We start from the raw sequence: 21,594 nt of genomic DNA on the forward strand, positions 1-21,594 counted from the left end.
ATTTTTAGGTTTCTTAAATGAACTAATCTTACTAGAGAAATAATAGTTTTGAAACAGATGAGATCTAGTTGCTCATCAGGATTAAATGAATAAACAGGTTTAGGGATTGGGTGGGTGGGATGCCCTTTTTTTGTGGGTGCCAACATGTCCTGCTTCATTCTCATACTTCTTCCACAGTAGTCTTCATTTATCCACCACAGTTTTCACAATATGCAAGATTAAAATGTCTATTGTCATTTCCAGTTTCCAGTTAGGGACATGGAAAGATGGGACTTTTCTAAAGTCAGACAAAACCTTGAAAGGGAAGCATAAAAGGGATTGGATCTTCTAAAGGCTGATAACTTTTTTATTACATTTCTCTACCTTTAAATTCAAGGTCTTAAAAAGGCTTTTGAATGAAGTCATTTTAGGATAAGTAAGGAGAGAAAAAAACTTTGTTTTATGGTTTTTAGCAAAATTTTAAGTTATTTCTCATGATAGTGGAAATAACTTGAATTTGAAGTCAAGAGTCTACAGTTTTGTCTCTGTTAGCAGGTTGCTGCCTCTAAAGCTATTTCTTTATAGATATGATAAGGATAGTGAGAATACTACCAGGGAATCATTTCATTATGGGAATTAAATGAGGCAAGGGCAGAAGTATTCTCGAACTATTAAAATAGCTAATGTTTGAAAAAAAAAAAGATTTTGTGGTGCAGGTTAACTTATTTAGAGAAATAAAAGGTAGAAGTAGAAATTTTTCACTATTTTCTCCAACCTCCTCTTTTGTCCTTACTCCCTGGTAAAGACATATTTTATGGGGGTTTTCATTGAAAGTTAATTCAGCTATCCTTGGAATGCATTCTATTCTTATAGGGGAAATAACACACAGTCATAACACAAGAGGGGAAAATCATATCTACAGATAGACAAATTGCTGTGTGGTATAAAAAGAAATGAACTTTCTTCTCACTTGAGCAACATGGAATGTGGCAAAATGACAAAGTGGCTTTTTGAGCCAGCTCTCAAAAGACAGATAATAGATAGCAAGCAAGATGAGGGAGAAAGGCATATATGGCCTGGGGTATACCATATAAGTGCAAAAGTGGGAAGAATGAGACATGTTTGTAGATCAGGAAGAAGTTTCACCTGAGAGAATAAATTCAGAAAGGTAAGTCAGATCAAGAAGGGCCTTTGAGATCTGTGGGTTCCAGAGATCAGTGTGAATTTTTTGACCAAGAGGGATAATATAAGCAAAGCTGTACTTGAAAGCTAACCATGGTTTGAAAAGGCAACTACTGGAGGCTATGAGACAAGCATTCAGTTCCTAAATGAAGGCAGAAATAGTAAACAATAAGAAGAAAAGTTAAACAGTGATAGAATCAGGAGTTAAAATTGAAACCAATAGTGTATGATTGCACTAAAGAAATCTGGCTGTCCATTTCCACATGTCAGTAAATGCTCTGGGATAGTATCATACTTGTTTGAATATGATGTGGTACTTAAAATTATTTTGGCAATATGAAGAAAGCCAGTAGTTTTGGAGGAATAGGTGAAAAATACAAATGTAGTTCAGTGAAAGTTTGAATTTTACTATGAGCCAGAATTCACATTTTATTTTATAAAGGTTACATAGACACCATTCTGGCTTTAAAGAGCTCACAATTTGGTAAAGACATTCTATTAATTTCTTAAGTTGACATTAAAGTAGAATTAGAGAAACAATATGTTAAACCCATTGTTTAGTATTTTTATTAACAGAGTTGGCTTGTATAATATGTGTGAATCTCCTTTTCCTTTGTAAATAATATAATTCTGTTCTGAGTAGAGGAGTTCAACTTAGTACTCACAGGAAGTAGACTTGAGTTAATTTTCAGAATTTTAGACCACTAAATGAGCAATACATTACTGTGATACCTATTAGCTTAAAAACTAAGCTGTCTTTGATTACTTGTGAAAAAACAAAGATTAATCATGAATACAGTTTCTTTGGACAGATTCACTCTAAATGTCAAGTTCAAGGGGGTTAGTTAATATAATAAAAGGACCTCTATCTGTTGAAAAGATTGGGAGCTACTGGGTCAGGCTTTCAATTCCTATGCCCTACCTGTTATATCTCAAAGCCTCAATTTTCAGCACAGTGTAGTTATTTAACCTTCTAAGTTAGGGTTCATGAAAAAATTAAGCTGTGAGGAAAATGATTTGTGTGACTAATGTCTCAGTTCTCCCAAGGGAGAATACATATGTGTGTATTCTTTACCTATAATGGATGGGTTAGGGCCAAATTCTCATTCCCTTATTCTCATTTCCTCATTCTTCATTTCTCTTAGTCTCCTTTTCTTATCTTTCATTCACCCACAAGAACTTATATGAAGTTCTTGACTAGAATTGGTACCAGAAAATGACTGTGGATGGATGTGAGAATTATATATCAAATTCTTGCCATTTGTTGGGTTTAGAATTATCTTTGATGTTTATATTATTTCATTTGTATTATTCCATTTATCTTTGATGTTTAAATTATTCCATATCTAATTCTCAGTCATTAAAAGGAAAGTTTGAGAGGGCTGGGGATGTGGCTCAAGCGGTAGCGTTCTCACCTGGCATGCGTGGGGCGCTGGGTTCGATCCTCAACACCACATAAAAATAAAATAAACATATTGTGTCCACCTAAAACTAAAAAATAAATATTTTTTAAAAAAGGAAAGTTTGAGAGAATATTTAATTGTAGCTAATCCTCTTAAAATCCATAGACGACCTCATTATAAGAGAGATTAATGCCTAGAGTACTCTGTACTTGGTGATTTTGCATATTTTGATTTTTCTTTTGAGCTGAACCAGATGTTGAATCAGGAATCTTGAATTTCAAAACCTCACTTAAGTTTTAGAAAGGGTGTCTCAATGATCTTTGAGCATTCCCCTTTGAACCCTTTGAAGAGACCTCAAAATGACCCTTTCATTATACTTATTTTATTTATTTGGTACTGGAGATTTGAACCCAGAGATGCTTTTACCACTGAACTCCATCCCAAACCCCCCCTTTAAAAATTATTTTTTTAATTTTTTATTTTGAGCAGGGTTTCACTAAGTTGCTTAGTGCCTCCCTGAGTTGCTGAGGCTATCCTCGAATTTGTGATTCTCCTGCCTTAACCTCCTGAGTCTCTGGGAATACAGGTGTGTGTGCTGTGTGTTATCGTGCCCAGACTTGATTATACTTTACCAAGCAACACACTGCAGTGCATTGAATGCAAAAACAATGAAATAATCAAGCTCTATTCTATTAAATGAGATATCAAATGGATAAGAGTTTGTTTTCTGTTACTATTAACAAAATGTTAGAGGCAGACAACTTTATATTAAAAAGAGCTTTATTATCTCACAGTTCTGGAGTGTGGAGCAAGCTTCTGCTCAACTCTGGTGAAGGCTTCAGGGCAAATGGCATCACCCTGGTGGTTGCATGCTGGGTAGTGAGAGATCACCTTGACAGGAAGCCAAAGAGCAAATGGGAGGGGCTAAAACTGTGGTGTTATAAGAACTCTCCTGTGACATATAATCAAGGGGTTCCATGAGAATTACCTTAATCTTTTCTAAGGACAACAATCCCAAGATGATCTATGAGGCTCCATGTTTTTTCCCCACATTTTTTATTGGTGCAATTATAGTTGTACATATTGATGGGATTTGTTGTTACATAATAATGTAATTTGGCCAATATTACTTCCCAGCACATTTTTGTCTAACTTGATCCTAAGGTCTAATTTGGGGGGGAATGAGAGGTACTGGGGATTTAACTCAGGGGCACTTGGCCACAGCCACATCCTGAGCCCTATTTTGTGTTTATGTAGAGTCAGACCTCACTGATTTACTTTGCACCTCAGTTTTGCTGAGGCTAGCTTTGAACTCAAGATCATCCTGTCTTAGCCTCCCAAGCCACTGGGATTACAAGTGTGTGTCACCACGCCCAGTAAAATCAACAACCTTTGACAATGACTGCCATAATTTGAGAGAAAGAGACTGATTAAGAACACAATTTCTGTTGTCTTTTTATCTTTTCCAGAGAGCCTAGCAAAGAAACCTTGAAGGCTGTCTGTTGCATGGGAACTAATTATTTCTTATTTTCTGTCCCTTTAATGTATGTGGACATGCTTAGCTTCTTTGGCAATAGAGAAATTTTTGTCCCTGTCTTTTTTTTTTCCTTTTAATTTCTTCTCTTTCTGTATTTAACCTTTTTCTCTCCCCATGAAGAAGTCATCATCAGAGGTTGGCATTTAATAGTGAGACTTTGCAAGTCACAGAGTGGGCAGAGATTATTTCTAATTTCTTTTATCATTATCATCTTTCAATGGAAGGGGAAATGGAGGTCTGGTAGCCCTTTTCATGATTAATATCCAAAACTTGCCCTATGTTTAGATTTGTAAACCATCCATTTATCACAGTAACCATTGTTGGTGTAACTAGCTCTGCCTCTTAAAAACCAGATTCTTTGCTTTGTAGTTTCAAGGTACATTTGTGACTTTTATTTTTGTGATTTTTTCAAAATAAATGTTAATTTACGAATTATATATTCACAAATATGTGAATTATTATAATAAATTTTATATATCATTGTATAATAAATAAATTTTCAGTAGTTTCTTGGGTGACTTTTAAGTCCCTGGTCACTAGCTGTTTTGGAAAGCTGCTTTAGCTTAACCATAACTTGAGTCTGATTTCTTTCATTCATTCATTCATTCATTTATTTTTAAAGTGAGCATAGTAGGACTTGAGATCTTGTCCTGCTCTATAGTGAAATGATTAAAAAGCAAAAAGAGGTAGTTACTATTTTTCTGGGTTTCATAATCTTTTTAAAAATATGTGTATATTTTTAATTATAGATGGACACAATACCTTTATTTTATTTATTTTTATGTGGTACTGAGGATCAAACCCAGTCCCTCACATGTGCCAGGAAAGCGCTGTACCACTGAGCTACAACCCCAGCCTTGGGCTTCATAATTTTAAGAAAGTTATTTTTAGCCTGAAGTTTGTTGTCATATGGAGCTGTATTCTGTCTGCCCCATATTTTTTATTCTCTGCTTGTCTGGCACTTGGACACCTTGTAAAAGGTTTGGCTGGTGACTGTAGTTCTCTTCAGATTTATTTTACAATAAAGCTTTAAATTTAATAATTAAGTTGCATTGACCTGCACATGTCATCTGGGATTATTGGCATGCTTTTGTGTGTGAGCATGGTAATCTGTAAACAGTTGCTTTACCAGTATTTGCGAATTTTTATCAGGTATTGCTCATGAATTAGAGTAGCATTTTATGAGAGTTAAACGGTCAAAAGTTTGGTACCTTTGTGTAAGATGTTTTCATCTTTATCAAGTTAAAGAAAGGATTTAATTAAAGAGCATCTCTCTTGTCTATTGATGTTAAGAAATGAATTACAAGAACCGCTTCTACTCTGATGGGAACAGTCACAACACACACAGTCACAACCATACCTGTTCCACTGACTGGATGAGAGACCCAAATGCCCAGGAAATCGGCATCCCAGCCTCTTCTTCAAATTTTAGTGGAATCAACCTTACGTTGCTAGGAAAAAGGGTAGAGTGGGTTTTTGTGGACCTATTATGCTGCATGCCACATAACCCTTTAGTGACTCTATCAGACTTCTTTTTTTTTTTAACTTTTTAGTTGTAGATGGACACAATACCTTTATTTTATTTGTTTTTATTTTTACGAGGTGCTGGGAATCCAACCCAGTGCCTCACGCATGCCAGGCTGGTGCTCTACCCCTGAGCCACAACCCTAGCCCCTGTTTCAGACTTCTTAATGCTGCTTTTCGTCCTTCATGACCTGGTGTTTTAGTCAGTTTTCATCACTGTGACCAAAAGACCTGACAAGATCAGTTTTACAGAAGGACAAGTTTATTTGGTATTCATAGTTTTAGAGGACTTATTCTATACGTGGCAACTTCATTGCTCTGGGCTTGAGAGACAGAACATTATGGCAGAAGGGTGTGGAGGATGAAGGCAGCTCAGGACGTGGCAATCAGGAAGAGGGGAGGGGGAGGGAGGGAGGAAGGGAGAGAGGGAGAGAGAGAGAAAAAGAAAACTCCACTCACCAGGGATGAAATATAAACCCAAAGGCATGCCACCAGTGACCCACCTTTTCTAATCTGCTTCCAGTTATAACCCAGTTAATCCATATCAGTGGATTAATTTAAGGCTCTCATAACCCATTCATTTCATCTCTAAAAATTCTTGCATTGTCTAACATATGAGCTTTTGGGGGACACCTCATACCTAAACCATAACACCTGATCTCCCCCCTCCCCCCGCAGCCATTCATGTGAACACTCTCATGTACCTGTGCCCTTGCATTTCGTCTTTCTTCTTTTAGTATCCTGAGCTTTGTGGTATATGTTTATTACTTCCTTTTTTCAGAACACTTTAGACTGTTAACTTCTGGACTGTATAAACAAATTTGATAGTCAAAATTATTGACAGTGCTAATATGGTAGCACTTACTTGCACATAATAATCAAATTATTTGAAGTGTCTCTTGCATCAGGCCATAGACATACATATTTTTTGGAAATGTAGCCTATAGTCTCATTTAATCCAGACTAAAATGTATGAACAGATTTTAAGTATATATAATACCATAATAATTATAATATTATTTATATAAATAGCCATTTGAGTCTCTATAATTCTTAAGAAAATCACAATTATTTCACTGTTCCAAAGGGAACTTTTGCTTTTGGGAACTCTTCTTGAATTATATCACTTCCTTTTTAAGTAGGTATTTTGGCCTTAGTTTGGATAGTGTGTTTTTATTTTCAAGTTTTACATCCCTGAGAAGATAAAGGCTTTCTGTTGTTTCCACATTGCCAATTAACACAGCAGTGATATTTCTATCAACATTTAACCTTTAATTCATATGAGTTTGAGTAAGTGTTGTTTAAAACATTCCATCAGCATTTCTCATGCATTTCATCTTCTTGTGCAAGTGATTATATGATCCCTCTAGCTGCCTTGCTGAGTCTTGACTTGTTTAAAACAAGTTCACTGTAAAGTTATTGGAGTGGAAAGGTGGCCCATGCCTTTCTAAAGGCACTCTCTCCTTTAGCATCACTCCTTGCCCTGCCTTCTGATGGTAATTGTGGGAGGTCTTGGGAAAGAATTTTGCCTTGACTTGACTTTGTTTAGTCTGTAAAGTAGCTATGAGAATTGTTCTTCTTTTTTGCTTTGAAAACTATCCCCCACCCCTGAAAATTTGTGGGATCTCAACCTTACAGTTCCTTAAGACTCGAGTTTAGATTTTTCTGGGTTGTTGCTTTACATTATTCCCACTGTTCTCTCCACAAAAATATTGTTTTAATAAAATTTTATTTCCCATATTTTTGTATAAATGTTACTGATCTTCTATATTTTCCTTGTACTTTTTTTAATATAAAGATTCATTGACTCTTGTGTTTACTGTCTTCCCCCTCCATCTGTATTATTTAGGTGTATCAATTCTGTAAAAACCCAGCTTAAACAAATGTATTGATTACTTTTTATGTGCCAAACACTATGATAGTTGCTGGTAATAGGAATATAAATATGGCACAAATATTACCTTTGGTTTTATCTGAGTTGCATGTAAAATGGCCTGGACCTGGTTTATGTCAAGTCTAGTGAGGTGGACAGATGATTCTGAATAGAAGAGTCATTATATAATTTAGCACTCACAATAAATTGGAAAGATCTTAGATCCAACAACTTGGTATTAGGGTTTCATATTGTGTTTCCTTATGGGCTCTTGCTAGTATTACAGCACTGTCCCACCATATTTTATTTTGCTTTTAAATAAAAAAATGCATTGTTGCTGATTTAGTATCTCATTTTGTGAAAGTGGTCAGTAAAAGACTGAGATTTAATGTGGAAATGTTTCAATGAAGAAAGTAAACCATTAAGCCTATAGATTGAACTAAACTACTAAAAATATCATTTAAAACATTATACTATTTTATACATAGTTTTCCTGAAAATAAAATGTTTTACTGAGTAACATTTATTGATTCTTAAGAGCAAGAATATGGCATTCCTAGTTCAACTTTCTCTTTATTTATTTTTTTTACGTTTGGCAACCTATGTGATTTCTTTTTTTCATTTCTTTGAGTATACTGATTTTTCATCTAAAACATACCATCGTTATTTGAAATAGTGTACCAAAATTTGTACCAAAATGTATGACCTACAAATTATAAGGTAATATATTTTTAAAAGAGTAGGGTAATAAATATTGCATATATTGATATATTGCAGAGATCAAGTTTATTAATGGTCAGTTTGTAGAACAGTTTTTTAAAAATGTCCTTTCTGACAACCCACACCAATAATTTATATTTAATTCTTTTTAATAAATCCCATGTAAGGTAAACACAATTTGATTTTTAAATGTGTTCAACAAAGCTATTCTTTTGATAAAATTTGACATTTTTGTTTTTAATTTCAGAAAGTAAATTTGGACCTCTTTGTCATTTATACATTAGCTGTCCTGTTTTTAGATAGAGACTGCTTCTTGGTAAGCAACTTCTTAAAAGTATTATGAATTATTGTACAGAGAGAAAGAAGAGAACAAAGGCAATGGGGTTTCCTGGAAAAGGAGACAGCTTTAACTAGGACAGTTCTGAGTTTTGGTAAACCATCGTGAGTGGATGTATATTCAAAGTCATGTAAGAAATGCCTTTGGTTTTGATTTCTGTTGGAAAGCAGCCTTGTTTCAGAAAAGCTGCTGTGCACCTGTTTCACATCAGCTCTGGTATTTGGAAAAGGTATCTGGTACCAACGCTGCAGTCCTTCCAGATTTTTAAGATCACATTGATATTATCATTGGGGTAACATCATTCTTTGCTTATGTGAAATTCTTTTGTCAGAAACTAGAGCCATTTAGTATTCTGTCTAGCAAGAACCGTTCTTGCTAATAAAACTCTCTTATTTCCAACATAGCCATTTGTTACTCCAGAAAATTCTTTTCTTGTGATTATAAAGTTGTGTGCTCTGCTTATAAATAATTTAAGCAGTATGGAAAAGCATAAAGAACACAAGAACACCTAAAATCCTACCACTCAGAGATAATCATCAATTTAAGTATTTTTCATATGAAAAATGGATTTTTCAACTTTGTATTATAAACAGTTCTGAGACAACACATTCATGGCATGATGCTCTTTTCTTTTTCTCCCTCTAACAGCTTTACTGAGATTTACTTGGTTTACCCACTTAAAGTATTCAGTTTAATGGTTTTATTATAATCACAGGGTTGTGCGACCATTGCCACAATTTCAGAGCATTTTCCTCATGCCAAAAATAAACACTTAAACCCCTTCCTTTACCCCAGCCCTCATTCATCCATCCCTTCTAGCATCTGTTAACCACTAATCTACTTTCTGTCTCTAAAGATTTTCATATTATGGACATTTTGTGAAAATGGAATCAAGCAGTAAGTGGTCTTTTGTGACTGACTTCTTCCAATTAGCTGTGTGGTGGTGGTACATGCCTGTGATTCTAGTGTCTCAGGAGCCTGAGGCAGAAGATCAAAAGTTTGAGACAACTTAGTGAGATCCTGTCTCAAAATTTTACAAAAAGGGGATTGAGTAGTGATGTAGCTCAGTGGTAAAGGTAAAGCACCCCTGAGTTCATTCTCCAACACTTCCAAAGCGCGCGCACACACACATACACTCATATATATTCAGATATTTAGGCGTGCTTTCCAAGATCTGATAATGGACTCTAGTTTTAACATTTTAACAATGGGAAGTTATGAATATGGTATTTAGTGAAAGTAATGACTGAATTTTAATATTTATTTTTAAATAAAGAGATTAAAAGCAAGAAGTCTGTTTAGTTTTTTAAAAGTCAGTGTCTTAAGAACTTTATAAATTTGAAAAGGAGAACTGTGTAGCAGTTTTCTATGCCAAAACCGAATATAAATAGAGATGATTGCTTAGCCAAATTGTGAAATCTCTGAGGTTTTTTCCTCTTAGTTCCCAAGTTCAGTTTTGTTGACCATAATTGCCCTACCTCCTCTGCCTTCATTTTTTTTTTCCCCATCTAAGAGCATTAGTTAAGAGAATTAGAAACTTCAGACTTTTGTGGTTCTCTTAATTCTTTTTTTCCCCCTCATATAGATATAGCAAAAAGCAGACATGGTCTTTGAAAGTCTTTGTTTTAACTTGTACAATGCAAATGCTTTTCATAGTTAAATGCGTTTTATTTCTTTATAAGTGGATGTAAGAGTGAAATTGTGTTTTTCCCTAAAATGATCTGAGGCATCCTCATCATTGAATATACTCCTCCCACCACCACAGAATTGGGTGCTTTTATTATTTCCCCAAAAAACTTTAATTTTGTAGGCTACCACAGATTTTTCTCTATTTATCCACACTCATCAATAATAAAAGAAAGCAAAATGAACTCTCATTTCTTTCTTGCCCAAATATAAGTTTGGACTAATTATCCTAATTTTAATATTAAACTAAAACTTTTATCCTATCTCTAGACATATTCTTTATGTTTTTTAGAAAATTTGGTATTATCCATTTTATGTTAATATTATTTCCTTTCAGACCTTTGAAGTGGCTGATAGGAAAAAAAGTTGTGAAGTCGGAACTAAGAATTTCTAGTAAGTGAGGCAAAACAGTTGTCTGGGGGTTAATAGTAACTCTGATTGAGTGTTGACTGCCAGAAAGTTCCAGTTGATCCAGAAAAGAAGCATGCCAATTGCCCAAGAGAAAAATCAGAGACAGAAGGGATGTGCATTATGAAAACTGCCCTGTGGAGGGAGGAGCATATAGCTCATTGAGGAGGGGACAGTGAACTGAAGCATAGAGAGCAGTTCAAAGGAGATGAGATAGACAGAATCACATCCTGCACAGAAAGGATTTACATTACAAGCAGTGGAAATGATTAAAAAACTTTTGCTGAGGAGGATGATGGGATTGGTTTAGTTATTAAAATGTCACTGGCTGCTGTGGAAAAGGAGACTAAGATTCGAATAGATATCTTAACTAGATGATGCTATTGACATTGTCTAGGCTGGCAGTCTTCATAATTTCTGAAGTATGTACCTAATATGTGTTATTGTTTGTATATATGTGTGTGTGTGTGTGTATGTGTTGGTGTTGGTGTTGACATTACATATATTATAAAAACAAAATAAAAACAATAGAAGAAATTTTTAAAAAATAGAAGTGTTACTAGTTCCTTTCCTTCCCCAATACAGTTTAAACTTCGTATCACTGAGTGCTACTAAACATGAAACAAGAATGATAGAATGGAGAGAGTTTAGAAAGAGAAATTAGGAGTTTGCATTGACAGGATTTGGAAGTTGGTTTTAAATGGTAGGAGTAAAATGTAAGGGGCAAGGAGGGTCTTACATTTCTATTTGAGCGCTGGTTAGAGAGTTAACATTCTCTTGTGAGAAGCTAATCGTTTTTTGTTAAAGTAGCATTCTACCAGAATGTATAGTGTGTTCTTTGAGTATATACTAAACAATGTCTTTAGTAACAAAAGACAAGGGGGCATTGTAAGGAGATTTGATGGACAGGTCTTGATCTGTACTTAAAACGAGGAAGCAGAGAACCAAATGTAGGGACACAGGTTACTTTTGCTTTTTAGAACTGTTAGGATATGACTGTTTTATAGGCTCTTCCACTTCTAATTTTCTCAAAGTTTCTTTAGCTCGAGGCAAAGTCATCCATTCCACAGCTAAAAATAAATGCTTTACAAAACAGAGGTAGACTGAGGAGCATAAGACTATTGATTGCCAGTGCAGCATAATAACCAGCAATTTATCAGCCGATTAGCCATCATTGTCATATTTGCTTAGAAGGAAATAAAATGCATTTGAAGCCCTAAGTTGGGGATGAGTACCAGAAACAAGGGAGGAGTAAAGCCCAAACATATATTCAGTTTGGCATAAGATATTCAGTTTGGCATAAGATTGAGGAAAAAACAAATAAGAGAAATTCTCAGTGATGCCAGATGCTCCATTTCTTGAAGTAGGGAAAGTTTTTTTTTTTTTCCTTAATTAAAAAGTATACATGTTTTGAAGCAAAATTTGAAGTAATAGTTACAATGTCTCAAAATGCAGGTTTAAAATGCTTATTGCTTTGAATAAAATTTAGTATTTGTTATTCTCACATCTCCTAGCACAGTGCCTTAGAATATGGTACCTGCCTTGTTTATTTTTGTTTTGATGTAGGCAACCACAGAACTGTGGTGTTTGTCTCCCTTCTGTTCCAGATAACTTAGAACAGACCTTTGCTTTTACTTCTTTTCAGTCATGAGGGAAATTCCTGGGAGCCTTATGATGGTCAGAAGTGTGAACACCACTAATTTGGGTGCTGATTTCAGGTTCACTTACCCAGTAGACCAGCCTTCTAGAGATTGCAAATCAAATCCAAACCAGTTCTTCAGCAAACCTTATCTCACTTAATCTGCAGAATAAAAGCTGAGATGAGTAATATCCCCCATTGCAGATTGCCTTGGGTATAACTGCTAATAGTAGAAACCTCTGATGTTAAAAGTATGAACATCCTGGGTCTACTGTAGTAATTATATTCAGTAATAAAATATAGTAATGATGATCAAGTCTAAACATCTGTCATTTTTCCAATATTAATGTACTTTTCTAATCTCCTTAGTTATTTTTGTTTTTGTGGCTCACCCTAATTTCTGTCAGCACTAAGCCTCTATAATATGACTAATTTAAAGAGAAATGTCCTTTCTTTAGTAAAATGTAAGGTAAATGGATTATCAGTGCTAGCTTAATACTGTGCTGAAATCATATTACTGAATTTACTCCACCTGGACAATGAATCTTCTATTCTACCCTTTTCCTCTGAGTGAAGAAAGAGTTAATAATGGTATCAATATTAAGCAGGAAGTGTGGTTAGCCTATGCATATGATGGAATGAATAATTTAGTATCTTCGGGAAATGCAAACTGCAGTAGAATTCAAGCAACCTTATCAGAATGAAGATCAATATTTTACTTGCTAGTACGAAGTAAAAATCAGTGGAAAGAAGATGCTTAAGGATACCAAATGCAAGAATGTTGCTAAATAGTTTAAATTGTGAAAAAGACTGAAAGTTCTTGGTTAGCAATGTTTTGTCATACCGCAGTAATAATGGTATACCTGCATTCTGACAATTGTCAGATGACTTTTTGCTAAAATGATTAGTAATGGGATGTGGCAGTTTCTTTGCTGTCAGAAACGAGATACTCTCTCAGGTTTTTCTTGTAAGTTTTAAAAAATTGTCCTTATGTGTTTTTTCCTTTAAATATGAATTAAAGGAACTAAAGAGTAAAACCTGTAAGCTAGGCATGTTTATTTAATAAAAGTTTTATGGAAGTAGCTGTTTATAAACATTAGTAAGACAGGGTTTTAAAAAGCAGTTTGTCTAAATTTATCAAAATGTTTCTAGAATGTTTATTTCCTTTGGTATAATGTAATTAGCTTGCTAGACATTATAGATATGTCTGTGGTCTTTCTATATCTTATTATTATAAGTATTGTGTATTATTATAAGTAATCTATTTAATAATAATAGATTGGGTGCTTGGAAGTATTTAGCAAAATTGACATTTTTTAGTCTTATTTTGTGTGTGCAAATTCTGCTATATGTAATATTTTTAAAGCAAGACTTATTTGGGTTATGTTGTCTATTTCTAAAAACAATGAAGAATTTTTCTTGATTTTAAGACATTACTATTTTCACATGTGCATTCTTTAAATTGGTTTGCTTTTGATTCTACTGAAAATTTTTTTAATTTAGAAGTTGTATTATTTAAAGAAAATAGCTTTAGGAAAGCCTAAAGCCATTTTATGTGATTGCTTTTATGTGATTTTCTTAAGCCAATATATTATTAACCCATTAACGGTTTCTTGATTAATAGTGAAGGAAAAAGAAAATCTTTCCTGTGCTGACAAGAATTTCTTTAGACTTTATAGAGAATTATGAGTAACATTTTAGATGTCACTAATGTAATAGTAAGAAAGTATATTTTACTTTTGTTTTTCCATCCCAATGTTGAGTATCACCTTGATTTCAGACAAGCTATTTCCCTTTTCATAAATTATCACTTTTTTAAGTTGTTTCTCCTAAAAAGAATTGACTTCATTGACACTTAAGCTAAAATTTTATGAAAATAACCTATTTGATGAAGCTACGCATTTTTAATAAAGTATTTTGTTAAGTATGTATACCTATTGAAGAAAGAAGAAACAATAAAATGTGCTTGGTAAACAATGAATAGTTTATTTTTTTTTCAAAGAGCAAAGCAAAGAAAGATATTTTATGTTAGTGAATATACAATCATTTAATTGCATTAGGCTGTTTATAATGCCATTGATCATTTTCCAACTGGTAGAAATGAATTAATATGTTAAATTAATCTTAAGTATTTTCCCTAAATTTTTTTTCCAGATGTAATTCTCCTAAATGGGAGAGAAAAGTCCTTATGAAATTAACTCTGATGGCCATAGATGTTGACTTCCTGTAATTCATTAACTTGAAAACAGTATAAGCCTAAAATGCATATTGCCCTCTTTGGTTGTATAACTCAGGAAATAATTAAGCTGTTAGCACATCATTTGATCTATGATTTATTCTAGGGTTTTCCACAAATAACATTACATATAAATTATTTTTAAGAGTTTATGTTAAAGAGGATACGTTTTTATTAAATTACAGAGCTTCCAGGATGAGAATCTAGATAGGACGTATGTATAAATACATTTTGAACATTTCAAAGCACCTTTTAGTTAATGTGAAGTTCTTCAGATGGCCCCGTTGTCCTTTGAAGCTTCTAACACCAAGGTGTCTGTTGCAGCCCAGAGCAAGGTTACTGCTACCCAGGACAGCACTAATTTGCGATGTATTTTCTGTGGTAAGCAACATTATGTTTACATTACTTTTTCAAGCTGTGGTACATACTACTTGCACATTTCCATAACTTTTGTTTCCTTAGGCCATGGTCTGGTTTGTGGTATTTGGGATATTATAGCAAGCTGTTTTTATGTTGTGATATTTGTTGTGGTTCATGTAGGTGATTTGGTCAGCTTTTTAGTTGGTTTGTTAGGATTTAGTTAGAATTAGGATTTTAAAACTATTTTTGTCTACCTCTTCCAACACAAATGAGAGGGGGCTTTTGTTTGTTTACTTTTATTTTTAACTCTTTTGTTTGGGAACAAACTTTTAACTTAGAATTTAAGGAAAATATATTCATTTTAATATGATTTGAGGTATGTAAATGTGCCTTATTCAAAAGGAGCTTTTGCTTAACTTGAATTAATTTTAGGTGTGCATGTTGTAAGAGGCAGATGTAAACTTATTGCTTTAGTAGGTTTATTTCTGATTGAGTCTTTACTCAGCAGTTGAGATCTGTGGCTTAGTGAATTTACTCTCAGTATTTTCTTTTACACTCATATACACATTTGTAGATATGTATTATTTGTATAGACAATGTAGGTATGTCGTATAATCGCCCCAAATTAGAGAAAATCAAATATGTGTGGTGTGTGTGTGTGTATATATATGTTTTTTCTTACCTTCATACAAGATAAAAAGAGAGAGGTTCTTGTCTAAATTCTTTTTATCACTGTTTGATTCTGAAACTCTATTTTGAAAACCCAGGTTCCAAAAAGCGACATAGTTCTTTGAGTTTATACACACACACAGCACGCACATATGCGCATATACCCCTTTTTGACTCATGTATACCTTGACTAGCCAGATTTTTTTGTGAGAGAGATAAAACTTATAAAGTGTTATACTACAACAAATTTGTGTTAACAGTTCAACTCCGTGTATGTACTTTATCCATGTGACTCAGAATTTTTAATGTGGTTCCTCAGTATTACTGATATTGTTTCTTTAAAGAGAATCATTTTAAAATTTATGAACTTAAAAGTTTAGGCAAAGAAGCATGTTATAAATTATAAAAAGAGAATTCTAGTGTACTTCTTAATCATCTAAAATTATTAGTTTAGATTTGCTTCAGGTGACACAGTTAGCATCTGTGAGCCCATTTGTGTGGCTTTTATAAAACCCCTCTTTTTCTTTTTTGAATATTTATTTTTTTAGTTGTAGTCGGACACAATACCTTTGGTTTTTATTTATTTATTTTTATATGGTGCTGAGGACCGAACTCAGGGTCTCATGCATGCTAGGCGAGCACTCCACCACTGAGCCACAACCCCAGCCCTATAAAACCTCTCTTAAAACATTGCAGATTTAAGCATTTAATCAGTAACTTTATTTCTGAAATTTCATCTCTTCTTGAGGCTTCTTCCAGGCCAGCTTTTGAACTAGCCATGAGTGGTTATTGATATTTGTTTTATTAGGAGTCTCTTCAACTCATTTTTAATAACCTAACTTTCTGCTGTAGAATTTGAGGTCCACATTGCAGAATAACAGTTTATCCAGTTGCAGAGAAAAGTTTAATTTGGCCTTAATAAAGGTGATTTTTAAAAATTTTTCTGAAACAGTGGTTAAAAAGCAGATTTTCCTCATTATCATCTTTAACTGTGTAAAACAATATAGTTACCACTTTGCTAAGTTTAAATTTGATTGTATTGTGAGGACCATTCATCTTTTAGTCGGTGATTTAAAATAGTCTGTGGCTAAGTATGAAACTAGATTTGTGAAAATAAAAATGGGCCAGTAAGTGAAATAGCTTCATCCAGAACTCAATATTGTAGGCAAGACTGAAATGCCATTCATGTTTCAGAGAGAGATTCTAATCAGATTTCCATCATTTCTAGGATACTTTATCAGTGATATTACCACATTTTCTTTATTAGAAACAGTAATTTACAAACTTTGCTGTATATCTTCTTCTAGCCTGGACAAATTAAGATCAGCCATTGTCTTTGGCTCTGGTTATAAATTAGGGAGAGAGTGAGCCCCCAAACAGCTGCTGTTGCTGTTCATGATTGACAGTGGAAACAAAGCAGGACCATTTGTTTCTTAACCTTGGTTGTTTCTTCTCTCTTTATTTTTCCTAAAAGAGAGCTGTTAACCACTACATGATGCTTATAAAATACTGTCATTTGCCCACTAAGATGTTTATGACAGTATCTATTTTGTATTTTATGAGGACACAGATACCCGTTTAGGAATATGACCTATGTATAGTAATAGCTATAGTCTAGAAAATATGGTAGCAGCTAATACCCTTGCCTAATCTTAGTTGCTGTTTCATAGTTGGGTTCAGTGTCTTTGGTATTATTTACCAGATCATAATCCATTAGAATGTAATTCCTATCTGTATTTCATAATTTACTTGAAATTTTTATTTAACATTTACAGTATGTTTATATTAATTTTAAATGCACATAAATTTCAGTGTGCCAGTTTTTGTACTTTGACAATTTTAATGAAGAAGAAACAAACAAAACAGCCAAATTAAAATACAAATGTGAGAAAATACCACAGGGAGGGATTCATTCTCCATTTAAGAATGTTCTGAAAGACAAATGCCCCAATGTCACAAAGAACCATATAGCAAAGAATTTTAAGAGTTGTTGTTGGATCACATTTCTCACCAATTTAAAAAACTTCAAGGAAATTTTTCTTTCCTTCTTACGACCAAAAAATATCAGTAATAGGACCCACAAAATATTACCCATATTTTGAAAACCTCCTTTCTAAATGGTTGTACCTAGTATGCTTTTAAAAAGCCTTAAAAAATATTCAAAACAGGTTCTATAAGTCGATGATTTTTTTTTCAATTTTATGAGTTAATGTCAGATGTGTTAATTTTAATAAAATCAAAAGGATTGAGTTGAAATTTGACATTTTTCTTGAATTTATTATTATATCTGAGTTAAAATTTAAACATTGAATTAGTGAACTTAATCCATTAATATTACTGTAGAGATAGGATACCTGTTTTAGATGTGAGCAAAACTATTAGAATTGCCAAACAAGTCTAACCTGCTGATATTCAGCTATTGTATTATTTATATAGCTTGAGATTTTCACTTAAATACTCAAACATTATTTTAAAAAAGTTAGTTAAACCATAATTGTCTTAAACTGGCTGTGCCACATGCTTGCATTTAGTAGTTTGGGGCAAATATAACTTTGGATGTGGAAAGTACATCCCTCCCTAGATTTTATGCTTTCTCAAATTTACCTCTCACCTTGTATGTTCCCATCCTTTTGCCAGAAATATCTTTTCCCTGTAACCTGTGAAATATAAAACATGAAAACATGGCCTAATATGACAGTCTTTTTAAAATATATATCATGTTAATTTGCAAAGGAACACGCTCTAATCTGTTTACTAGACAATAATTATTTTTTATTTATGCAGAGATGCAAGTGTATTTAATTTTGATTTCTAAAACCTTTTTTTGTTGTTACTGATTTTGTGGAATTAATATATTTCTGTATTTCCTTTATTTGGATCTCAAAATAGCAGATTCTTAGGAAATCTAATTAAAATATCCCGGCAGTTGTCATTTAAGTTGTAAGAGGTCAAATTAAATGATCAGTCTAAAAATATTTGTAAAGAGATGAGGGAAAAAAGTTGGTAGGTAAGTTCAAAACAAATTAATTCTGTTTTCTGTACCTAGGTTATACCATAACTGTATTACATCCTGATGGATCTTTACCTCTAGTTTCAAAGTCTACTCCACTAATATAAAATAGATGTGTTATGCTCTTAGCTCATAAATTATAGTAATTTGCTTTTATTTACTAGTAAAAGCTTTTTAAAAAAAATATACCAATGATTTACAAAAGTCTTTTAGAATCTTTGGTAGGGGCATTTGGTGGCACACTAGAATTCAGAAATATATATATATAATTTATCATATATTACTCTCCAAGAGTAGAAGATAATTCTTTGTTGTGTTGTTTACTGAGATGGATTTCAAGATTGTTCTAGTTTAACGTTAGGCATCGTGTGTTATATTATAAGTCCAGCATTTATCTTATTTAATTTTTATATCCAGTGACATCAAGATGTCTGATAATTTAGAGGCATTCTATCTAAGATGCTAAGATGGGATCTGCATTGTACATAATATATGGGAATGGATGGTCATTATTTTCACATGACAGAACCATGTTGGTGTAAATGCAGGTTTCATTTTTTTTCCTTCTTACCCCAAATGAAAAGTTAAGATTACCTGTATTGCATTAAGAAATTCAGATAAATAGTTTAATTTATTATATGGAAGTTTAGCAAATGTTTGTTTTTACCAGTAATGGAAATGCCAGGCCGTTAAAGAAAAATGGCAGCTTAAATTGGGCAAATTTGATAAATGCATTAGCATACTGCAGTCTAGTAATAAGGTTCTCATGCTCTCTCTCTCCTGTTTTTCATTTCCAGTGTTCTATTTAGGTGAGTTTTTTAATTCTGATTTTTCATTTAAGTTCTCCTTCTCCACTTCATAAATAATTACCCCAAAGAGAATGTCTCATTGTCTTAGAAATGTCAAGCTTAGGTGCCTCTTCAGATGCTCATTGAACACTTGTTTTACTCAAGCTCTTCATATGTAAATGTTTATTTTTCCCTTATTGTTGATGTTTTTCATTTGTTTCAAGTAAGCCTTCTGGAGATGATGACAGTATTATGTTGCAGTCTTTCATTTGCTGTGTGTTATGTAAAGCTTATATTTTATTTTGCTAGACAAAAAGAAGATACATTTGTAAATATGTGATGGTTTTTATGTTACTCTCATGATTTTATCTCCTCTGTCCAGCTAGATGTAAAGATAATGTTCATCTATAATATTTTCCTCCCTTTCTAGGGCCAACATTGCCTAGACAAAATTCACAACTACCTGCTCAAGTTCAAAATGGTCCATCCCAAGAAGAATTGGAAATTCAGAGAAGGTAAATTCACAAGTTAATTGTTTGTATTTTTACCTTTCTGTTGCAGAAAACCACACTATGAAAATCCGATTATTATTTTTTTTAATTTTTTTTTATTGTTAATGGACCTTTATTTTATTTTTTACTTATATGTAGTGCTGAGAATCAAACCCAGTGCCTCACACATGCTAGGCAAGCGCTCTGCCACTGAGCTACAACCCCAGCCTCTGAACATCCAATTATTGGAAGCAGATTTATATCTTTCCAAATCACAACTTTGATTATTAATGTTAGTAAATTTGGGAATCATCATTAATAAGTGGTCATATATTTATCATGCTGAACACAAAAGATGTTTTAAGACTTCTTAACTACTTTTTTGTGGAAACCATACCCATGGTATGTTTAAAATATTTTTAATACATTTAACAATCTATAAAATGTCTTTACCCTTCAGTAAGTATAGTTATAAAGTAATCTGTGACCAGGAGCTGAAGTTGTGGCTCAGAGGTAGAGCGCTCGCCTACCATGAGTGAGGCACTGCGTTGAATCCTCAGCATCACATAAAAATAAAATAAAAATTACATAGTTATAGGTGTCCACCTATAACTAAAAAATAAATGTTAAAAAAAAGGTAATCTGTGACAAGTGTGGTTTTTACATGGCCACTTTCACTAGAAAGTTGAAATAGTGTTGACTGGTTCTAAAAAGCATTGCTGTTGAGATAAAGGTTTTAGTAGGCAAATACAAAATCATTCTGTTTATAACTAAATGCTAGTTGAACAAGGTTGGTTACATTATCTTCAACATTTCAGCGCAGTCTAAAAATACATTTGAAATTATAGTACCTCATTTAGGTGTAAATTTTTCTGAATTTGCTGCGAGGCTGATTATAAAGCTACTTTGTAAGAAAATTGTTTTATAAAAGTCAGGTAACTAAAACTGAGCTAGACAAAGAAGGGTCCCATTTTTAAACAAAATGAAAAATTTTAAGAGATTCTTATTTTTTTTTATTAAAAGCATGGCACTGAGCTCCACTCATCTCTAGTGAGGGGACCTGCTCTCTTGGCTTTGTCACAGAATGTTGGGAGCATGTATGTGAGGAATAGATCACAGGGCTAGACAGCAAGCCAGAAAGAGACTGGAATTCCCTGATCCCTTCTGAGAGCATGCCTCCAATTGACCTAAGGACCTCCAATTAGGCCCGCCCTCTTAAAGGTCTACATCATCTCCCAACACTACCACCCTGGATGCCATGCCTCCAACACATGAACCTTTAGGGGGCACATTTAAACAATAACCAAACCATAGCAGTTGGGTACTGTAGTTTCCTTTTACTACTCACTCCTCTGCTGTTGACTTCTAAACCCATAGCTCTGGCTGTGATCATTTGCACGAAATCCAGACTCATAGTTTTAAATAGAGTAGTGCCATGGACCCTTCAGAAAATTTATTGAAAGCAATAGACCACTACCCTCCCCATATAGCCCTTTATCTTTCAGGTAGCTATATAATTATATACAAAAACATGTGTGCCATATCAGAGTCACATATCCCCTGAATTCTGACAGTGGATCCTCAGTAACAATTCCTATTATAGAGCTCATCCATTTGGATTGCCTACTGACACCTCAGTTTAAACTCTTAGGATTTCATCTTTAATGTAAATTTTTTCTTCTCAATAATTTCAGCTTAGAAACACTATAATTATCATTGCTTACTGTACCTATTTAACCATACCCTAAAAGC

The 21,594-nt window shown here is 33.5% G+C and overlaps 1 protein-coding gene across 6 annotated transcripts in view; it reads left to right on the plus strand.

Moving 5' to 3' along the window:
* Positions 1-21,594, plus strand: part of Enah (ENAH actin regulator) — a 146,044-nt gene that overhangs the window by 89,246 nt on the left and 35,204 nt on the right. For all 6 annotated transcript variants that reach the window (XM_026405725.2, XM_026405726.2, XM_026405728.2 and 3 more), the window contains exon 4: positions 19,782-19,866. In XM_026405725.2, coding sequence (XP_026261510.2) covers positions 19,782-19,866 — 85 coding nt within the window. The remainder of the gene's footprint in view (positions 1-19,781; positions 19,867-21,594) is intronic.

Source organism: Urocitellus parryii, chromosome 9, assembly GCF_045843805.1.
Source record: "Urocitellus parryii isolate mUroPar1 chromosome 9, mUroPar1.hap1, whole genome shotgun sequence".
Classification (NCBI taxonomy): domain Eukaryota; kingdom Metazoa; phylum Chordata; class Mammalia; order Rodentia; family Sciuridae; genus Urocitellus; species Urocitellus parryii.